We start from the raw sequence: 9716 nt of genomic DNA on the forward strand, positions 1-9716 counted from the left end.
GCTTCACTCTTATCCTACAATTCACAAAGACTCTTGAGAAACCAAGATTCTTTGTGAAAAGGGTTAGTCTCAATAATAGATAAATTTATGGGGAAGAAATCCTCCACAAAAGGCATAGAACTACTTACAAGATTAATTTCTTGTCTTAAATGGTTAACATGGTCTTCTTTAGCCTTAATCACTTGATCTCTTAATGTATTTATATTTCTTTCATCAGGTGGATCAGTGAATTCAAAGAAAATCTCTCTATCTAAGAGTGTTGTTCTTAATCCTTGGTTATCTACTCTAATAGGGTAGATAGAGTTTAAAAATGGTATACCTAGCAAGACTTTTTCCTTCTAGGTGTACTAAAATGTCTTAATGAGTTGGAGAAAATCAAATCTCCTCATTCATCTGGGTATTGAACGATTTGTTCAATTCTCTCAGTTCTTTGTTCTATGGGTGGAACAGCATTAGCAAAATGCCAAGTTTCTGGAAACTCAACTTCATTCCACATAATTCTCTTAGGGATGATGAAGTTGGACTTATTCAAGACATCTAGGTGGAAGAGTATAGTTTCTCCCTTAGAACTGGTGCGTAGTGCTCCAGATCCAACACTTGTGGTCATATGCTTATAGGAAAATCTTGTGATGATGGAAATAGGACTATTTCCTTTCTTGAACTTAAATTCATAAGTCTTAACATGGAGAACAACCAAATCAAGGATGTCGGCATCTCTTAATCTAACTATGAAGTTAGGGTAACACTAGAAGTAAACAGGACCATCATTCAATCCTGCTTGGACTGCTCCTATAATAGAATCTCAGTAATCAAGATATTTATTATCCCTTAAACACATGACAATTGAGGTGTTTAAACCTATTCTTGTTAAAGGCTTGGCTGCAACCTAAATCATACCAAAGTGTATGAAGTTGTAGCCTTTCTTATGTCTCTCTATGGATCTACTATCCAAGAGTCTTATCACTTGATCATCTAACTCTAAGCTTATGGTCTACTCAAGTGTCTTAATAGTGTAATCAAGGAAAAACTTAAAGGTTCCTTTTTTATGAATTTTTTTATTAGATACCTTGGGTAGTTTCCAATCATCTAAATCATTTTAGGTCTTAGGATAATTGATCTCTTCACTGTTTACTACAGCTTCTTAAGAATCTATGGATTTCCTAGACATGGTTCGGAAAACCGAATTCATCTTAAGGTTTTAATCTAGAGCCTAATAGCAGATTGACAAACCTTATTGGAGTAATCACCCAATACCCTTTTCCTGTCCTAAAAACGCCTAACACCGGCTAACAACGAGCACAACCTAGTGAGGGTTGTGTTTTGGTATAGGAAACAACATGAGGTAAAGTTACTTTATGAACCAGGTTTTAGTGAGAAAATTTTTTCCACTAAAGCAAGACTCATTCAGATGAATAAGGATCTATTAAGCTATTGTAAGAAGGAGATCCATGATTTTTTTGATAAAAAGTTGACAAGAAAGTCTAAGTCCCCTTGGAGTTGTTCAGCCTTCTTTGTTCAAAAACAAGTTGAATTAGAAAAAGGAACTCCTAGGTTAGTAATCAACTACAAGCCACTTAATATATATAATCAAGTGGCTCGAGGGAGAAAAGTTAAAAAGAAAAAAAAATAAAAAGAAAGAAAGAAGGGAGAACAGAACAAGGGTGTCCGCAGAAAGGAAAGTGTCGCTCGCTTTCGATCGGCCATTTGACCCACTAAAGGACCTCCATTTTCCATGAGATTTTAGGAGAACACCCTATTTAACATGAGAAACATTCGTACAGAGTCAAATTTCAATTTCAACGACTAGATTTTCGAATTTGAGGTAGGGTAGTTTAACCCTAAAACTTTGATTTAATATATTTTTTTGGAAAAATTGTATATATTGTGTTGTTGGGAGATAATAGATGTTATTTGTATTATTTGAAATGTGATTATTGTTATGGATAATTTTATTTTGTGATTTATGGATTTTTTTGGAATTTTGGTAATGTTTGAGATGGTTTAAATATAGAAAAACAGTTGTGTTGAGTGTTAGGAATTATTGATATTGTTGGGAATAAATAAAATTAGGGTATAAATTATGTTTTGTTGATATTTGGATTATTGAGAATTTTCTTGGATGTTTGTGGTGGTTTAATTGTGGAAAAAATTGTTGTGTTGCGTGTTAGGAATTATTGAGATTGTTGGGAATAAATAAAATTAGGGCATAAATTGTATTTTTGTTGATATTTGGATTATTGAGAATTTTCTTTGATATTTGGGGTGATTTAACTGTAGAGAAATTGTTATATTGGTTGTTAAAATTACTAAGTATATTTAGATTAAATAAAAGATTATGTCCTGGAAAAATAATTTGTGGATGCTAACATATGAGTTTATTGCACTTCATATGCATCATGGTTGTGTGAAAAAAAAAAATGAAGAAAAGGTCAAGTATGGAAATGAGAATAAAAAGACCCCGAATAAGGCAAAAATGAAAAGAAAAGAAAAATGAGAAATGTAAGGACCCTAAAAAGGGCAAATTAAGAAGGGAGTGAGATCTTTAGGGTGAAAAACCCAAAAGTTTACCCCGAGAAGACTCTGAATAAGGAGTATATTTGGGTGCGAACACGTATCATTCGGTGAAAACCCAAGAACAACGATGCATTGTATGACTGTATGCCAGATCCTCACATGCATTCTATTTAATCATTGGGAATTGATGAAGTGATATAATTATATCAAATAAAATGTTTGGGTGGTTTATTTTATAGTTGAATGTTTTATTTTGTATATCCTTGAACCTTAGTGGAACCAATGAACCTTAGTGGAATCAATGAACCCCCTTAGGTGTAAGACACCCTACTAAGCAATATGGAAAATGCTCACCACTTCTTTCTTGAAACTTTTTAGATATAGATATTGCTCCTGAGAACCATCATAATGCCATAGGAGATTTTGGAACAATTTAAAGGGTTGTAGCATAATTCTTATGTTTGTTTATTTGGAACTTGTACTAGTATACTGTTAAACTATATATGTTTCTACCTAGACTTTATTTTGATTAAACTTGCTCAAATGGTGGACTTTTATTACAAACTTGGATTAGAGGCCTTAATGATTTTTACTCTCTTGTTGCTTTTGAGTATTGGTTTCTATATTGGTGAATTGGAACCTTAGTTGGAAGAAGATTTGTTTTGATTTAAATTGTGATTTATTTCTAGAAAAAAAGAATTCAGAGTATTTTGGGTGATTGTCAATTTGGACTAAGAGAAACTCCTAGGGTCAAACCCTATAAACTGGGGTCACTAGACAAATTCTGGGTTGCCCAAAATAAGGCATGACAAAGAAGCTCAATTGAAACATAGTCACTTTCATCTATGACTAGAGTCATAATAGTCTCCATGGCTGAAAATACTCTTCTGTGAAGTATCATTCTTCCCTTACCTTTTTTTCTCCTCAGAAGGCAACAATAGAGGTCGAGATGCTGTCTACCAAGCTGATAAAACCATCATCTCCCACGCGATCCCACCTCCGGACCTTGAAACTATCCCCCATTGACCAACTATTTACATATACAGTCAAGCCGTCTGCCATTTGCTACTACTCTGCCGACAGCAGCAACAGCAGCAGAAGTGAAGATGTTGCAAGACGTAACCGCTTGGAGACATCACTGTCAGAGACCCTGACTCGTTTCTACACGCTAGCAGGAGGATACATCAAAGATAGTCACTCGGTTGATTGTAACGATGAAGGGGTTGAGTATTTGGAGGCCAAAGTGGAGGGCCAACTCAGTCAACTTCTAAGCAGGAGAGATGAGATGATCTACCAACTGGTTCGTTTATCAGGCGGAGAATCAACAAGTCCCGTAGCATCAATTCAGATTGGAGTTCGTATTCATCACATCGTTGTTGATGGATTCACTGCGGCAAGCTTTGTCAGCGCTTGGGCTACTGCAAGCAGAGTAGGCATAGGTAAATTAATTTTCCGACTTTCGGCTTGACTTCTTTCTTCCCGGAGAATGATTTACCTATGCTGAAGCCAAGGCCTCCCCCGAAAATCTCTGGAACGAATAAGGTCGTGACCAGGAGGTTGGTGTTTGATGGGGCCAAAATATCGTCCCTCAGGGCCAGAGCTCATGACCCCAGCTTCCAACGGGACCCTTCACGGGTGGAGGTGGTGATAGCACTGATATGGAGAGTTCTCATGGGTGTAAGCAAGGCAAAACATGGACGCTTGATGACTTCTCTAGCCTCCCTTAGCATGAACTTGCGGCCAAAAATCATCCCACCATTCAACCCTTGTGCTGTGGAAACCTCATTGCAAGGTTGAAAGCCAGATTCATGCGGACGATAGCAACGGGGAGTTGCCTGATTTGAAGGATCTGGTGCGTTTACTAAGAGATGTTACAAGATCCAAAGGTGTACTCCACGGTGATAAAATCCAGGAATGAGTTACATGAAGCAATGGAGGAAGAAGAAGTAGATGTGTTCATGTTCACTAGCTGGGGTAGGCTGCCTCTGTACGAAGCTGATTTTGGTTGGGGGAAGCCTGTTTGGGTGAGTAAAATTCATTTGCCTGCTGAACAAATTTTTCTGCTGGACGGTGAAGGTGGTGATGGAATTGACGCATGGGTGGGCTTGAACAAACAAGACATACTTCAGCTCCAGCAAGATGGAGACATTTTGGCCTTCACTTCCGGTGTCTAGTTTTCCATCTTGTTCTCACTTTTCGGTGTGCATTGTGCTTGTTTTCCACCTTTGTTTGGATTTTTGGGTGCATCCATCGTGTTCCTTTTTCAAATAGAAAAAGGAATTAGAAGTATGAATTTGCACCTAAATATTAAGTTAGATTATGTTAGGTTCCAAGAAGCATTAAAGAAAAAAAAATACTTGTAATTAAAAGAAGGCACCAAAATCCGAGGTCGAAACTTGAATTGTCTCTCACCAAACACCCCTATATAGGTACCCAAAACACCACCTCTTCATGCCGGCAAAATGGTAAGTGAGCAAGGAGCTTAATGAGGGACAGTACTGAGGATTTTTTATAATTGTAAGGTCGTTTGAAAAAAATAATTTCTAAGGGGAGAAAATATTTTTAAATTTATCGTAGTTTTTGCCATTAAAAAAATATGAGTTATCATCATGAAGTACAAATCATGAAGAGATGAATTTTTTTTTTAATTATAAGTAAAAATATTCTCTTGAATGGGTGGTGTAAATCTTAAAATAAATAAATAAATAAATTCAAGTGAAATCAATGATTTATCATGGATTTTTTTTCAATAATTTACTAATTTTGCAAAAAATAATTATTCTTTTGTTTTTATTTTAATTATGTTATCCTTTTATTTTAAATTTTTTGTAATTTTTACTTTATTTTTTAATAAAATTACAACAATTTTTTTAAAATATAAATGTTAATAATTCCAATAGTTTAAATAAACGAACATTTAAAAAAAGTGTAAACTACAACAAAAGAAATTGTCAAACAAAATTTTTTAAAGAAAATTTTAAGATATAATATTTTATGTAAAATCTTATTTAGAAATTTTGAATAATTTAATTTTTTTTCCTTAAAATGTAACAAAGATGTTTTCATAAAATTAATATTTAATTGCTTTTCATTTTTTTCAAATAAGAAAAGATAAATGCATTGAAAGAAATTTAAGGAAATTTTAGTAGAAGGTTAAGTGAATATAAAATTGATTAACCAAAATTTAAATAATTTTACTTAAATTAAACTTATTATATATATATATATATATATATATTCATTCTTCGGGAAAAATTTAAAGTATTTAATAAATGTAATGTCTAACAATTCAATTCAAAAAAACAAAATTTTTTATCTCTATAATAATTTTGAGTTTGTATTTCTTATCAAACATATTATATTATGGTTCACAATAATAATAATAATAATAATAATAATAATTATAAAATGTAATGACTATTATGCAATTAGTTAGGAAACTAGTATTTGGATGGCAATTTGCTTAAAGTAAATGCAAAATATTTTTCAAACTACGGCAGTTAAACAATTATTTTCAAATTCAGGACAATTTATTATAAGGTAAGATTATTCATATTTGCTTCCATTTCTGACTTTTTCCCTTGCTTTCTCTTCTAGGTTCCATCATCATATATTTAGTAGTTTTTCACAACCAGACCTAAAAGGTATACCTTTGTGGTCTAAATTTATATATCAGCAAATGATTTGGTTGGTTTTATGATTGGTCTGATGAACTAACATGGTTGACAAGAAGTGGTATAAAGAAATGGCAGAAGCCTTCCTCTCACCAAAAACAAATGGCTGAAGTAGTTGTTTCATTTGTTGTAGAAATGCTTGGTGATTTGCTCATTCAAAAATCAAGATTCCGATGGAAGGTGAGTGATCACGTCCAGCAGATGCAGACTGAGCTCATGAGGATGCAGTGTTTTTTAGAAGATGCAGATTCAAAGAAGAAGACCAGAAAGTCCGGAACTGGGTTGCAGAGATAAGAGAAGTTGCTCATGATGCTGAGGATGTGATGGAGGGTTTCATTCTCAAAGTTGAGTCTAGGAGGAGTGGAGTAATCCAGAAAATCTTCACAAAGCTTGATAGGAAGGTTGGTTTAGATCAAGGATATCCAAATCAAGATCTCAGACCTCACAAGAAGTTTAGAAACTTATGGCATAGTTGGGGTGAGAAAAGGTGATCAGAACTTGAGTTCTACATATAGGCAGCGACTGCAGCTGAGGCGGACTTATTCCCACATGGTTGAAGAGGATGTTGTTGGCTTGGAGGAGAGGATAAGCGAATTGGTGGATCGATTGGTGAGAGACGACAAGTGCCAACTTGTTTCAATTTGTGGGATGGGTGTGTTTAGGCAAGACAACCCTTGCCAGAAAGGTTTATCATCAAGGTCAAGTCAGGAGTCCTTTTGATGGTTTTGCTTGGGTTTACATATCACAGCAGTGCCAACCAAAAGATGTTTTGCAAGGAATTTTAATATATCTGACCTCTGCTACCAGTAGTGAGAAGATTGAGATTTCTCATATGAGAGAAGAAGAGCGAGTGAAGAAGCTCTATCAGGTCCAACAAGAGAAAAAATGTTTGGTGATCCTTCATGACATTTGGACAACTCAAGCCCATGATAACCTTCGACCCGCCTTCCCAATTGGGCAAGCAGCCAGCAAAATTCTGCTCACAACGCGCAATAAAGATGTGGCTATCCACGCAGATCCGCAAGGCTTTCTCCATGAGCCATGGTATCTGACTGAAGAACAGAGCTGGCAGCTCCTACAAAGAAAAGCAATGCCTTCAAGAAGAGACCCAACAGGTAATTTCTGCTATTTTAATGCCATTGACATCAAAAACAATTTCCCATATAAAAAACCATTTAATTCTAATGATTCTTTGACTGAATTTGCACAATATGATTTAAAAGAGATGAGGTATGACCGATAAAATTGAAGAAACCATTTATGAGAAATTTCTTGCATGTATGCAGTCTAGTCTGCTTGATTGTGCTCTTATAAGCTGAGTTCCAAAGATGTGAAATAAAGATGTTCAAGAGAAGAATTGTTTATCTTCTAATTTCCAGCAATAATTTGGTACCTTTTTGCTTTTTTCCTTTGGTAGAGAAAACTTAGCCTGTTTGTTCATTCATAAATGACTACTAAATGAAAATTTTGAAGAAAAAAAACATAGAACAACTTGCTTAGAGAGCAGACCATGTTCAGGGGCATGCCACCATTGGAACAGGGAATTTGACCTAGGCATCCCAATATCCATAGCCTTACTCTTCTATTCTGACTGCCCACTAGCACCATCTCAATTTCAGCATACCAACATCAACAGAACTATTGGCCTGGTTTCAAGTAAAGGGAATTCAAGCAATTGATCCAAAAAGTGAACCATAAGAGCATTTTAAGTATGCTATTCTTACTTATGTGTTTTAATTTCCTTTTCTTTTAATTTTTTGGATGTTTTTCAGACCTTACATGGAAAACACTGGGGACAGAAATGGTGAGACGTTGCGGTGGTTTACCACTGGCTCTAGTTGTGCTTGGAGGGCTTCTAGCAACAAAAAAACACACATTGAAAGAGTGGGAGAAAGTGCACCGAAACATTGGATCATATTAAGAAGGGGTAAAGGCCATGAAGAAGCACATGAGGGGATATCTGAGGTGTTAGCTTTGAGTTACTATGGCTTGGCATACCAATTGAAACCATGTTTTCTCTATTTGGGTCATTTTCCAGAGGATTTTGACATACCCACCAAAAAAATTGATGCGAATGGGCGGCTGAAGGAATAGTAGGCCCTGTGGAGGGAGAAAGAGTGGAAGATCTCGCAGAGCATTACTTAGATGAGCTGATAGATAGGTGTATGATTCAAGCAGGTAAAAGGAGCTTGAGTGGTAATGTAACAACTTGTCGTCTTCTTGACCTTATGCGAGACTTATGCTTGTCAAAGGCAAAAGAAGAGAACTTTCTGGAAGTCATTCATCTCCAGGATGGAAACAAGACTGCAATAGGTGATTTCTCTTCTTCTTCCATGGTGTCATTAGTAAGGCAAAGTACTGTTAAAGTCCGTAGACTAGCCATCCACTTGGATCAAGGCGTCAATATATTTATCCCCTCAAAACATGAAAAATCTTTGCCCATCAGGTCCCTTTTATATTTTCATGAACTTGGGATAAGAAATTGGGAGAAACTGAAACTTGCTTTTCAAAATTTTTAAGTTACTCAGTCTTGGACTTTGAAGGATGTGAGATAACAGAAGGCCAGTTTCCGACAACAATAGGGAATCTTATCCACCTGAGGTACTTGAATTTAAGTTACAGTAGAATAAGAGTGTTGCCATAGGCAATTTGAGGTGCCTGAATACCTTAGACCTATCCCAAGATTTTTCATACATTCTGAGTATAAGAAGCGGGGGAGAAATCCCAAATCTGCTATGGAAAATGCAACAATTGAGACATCTATATCTTCCTTGGAGATACAAAATAATCCATACTGAGAAGTTGCGCCTGGACACTCTGACCAACTTGGAGATTCTGAGGTACATTGATCCAAAACAAATGTTGTGTAGAAGATCTTGTCGATTTGAAAAATCTTCGCAAATTGCATATTCATGCTATAAAAAGCATTGAACAATTGGAGGTAATCTTCAATCCCCCGAGCCCCATCTTACAGAGGATTCGTTCCTTGTCATTACATTTCTTCAGTGGGAGGATTGAGGAAGGTACTTTAAGGCAACTGCTCTCGGGTTGTCATCATGATCTTTGTAGACTGTATCTCGCTGCAGGCATCACCAGGTTACCAGAGCACAATGCTTTCCCTTAAGGCCTCACCAAGCTATTTTGTGGGGCTCTAATCTTGAGGAAGACCCAATGGTAACGTTGGAGAAGCTACCTCACTTAAAATTTCTCTCACTATCGGAAACATTCATTGGCATGAAAACGGTTTGCTCAGAAAATGGCTTTCCACAGCTCAAATATTTGTCTCTTTCTCTCTTCCCCAATGTGGAGAAGTGGAGAGTGAATGAAGGAACCACGCACAGTCTCTGCAATTTGAGGATCATGAAGTGTCAACAACTGAAGGAAGATCCTGATGGATTGAGGTCCATTGCCACACTCCAGAAAATGGAGGTAAGTGGGATGCCAGAGACAATCCTAGTCGACAGACTCAGAGGAGGAGAGGATTTTCCTAAAGTTCAGCACATTCCTTCCATTGAATTCATGGAGTAA

General features: G+C 36.1%; 2 protein-coding genes across 2 annotated transcripts; both read left to right on the top strand.

Annotated features, from left to right (window-relative positions):
• Positions 1-3463: 3463 nt before the first annotated feature.
• On the top strand, positions 3464-4311 carry LOC104880349 (stemmadenine O-acetyltransferase-like). Its single transcript, XM_010656701.2, has 2 exons — positions 3464-3943; positions 4000-4311. Exons 1-2 carry the CDS (start codon positions 3464-3466, stop codon positions 4309-4311), a joined length of 792 nt encoding a protein of 263 aa, XP_010655003.2.
• Positions 4312-6290: 1979 nt separating this feature from the next.
• Positions 6291-9716, top strand: LOC109123158 (probable disease resistance RPP8-like protein 2). The gene is given in 7 exon segments (XM_059739577.1): positions 6291-6368; positions 6600-6842; positions 6844-7303; positions 7961-8137; positions 8140-8253; positions 8256-8689; positions 9258-9716. Coding segments are annotated over 7 exon segments (1965 nt in total).

Source organism: Vitis vinifera, chromosome 9 (genome assembly GCF_030704535.1).
Source record: "Vitis vinifera cultivar Pinot Noir 40024 chromosome 9, ASM3070453v1".
Classification (NCBI taxonomy): Eukaryota; Viridiplantae; Streptophyta; class Magnoliopsida; order Vitales; family Vitaceae; genus Vitis; species Vitis vinifera.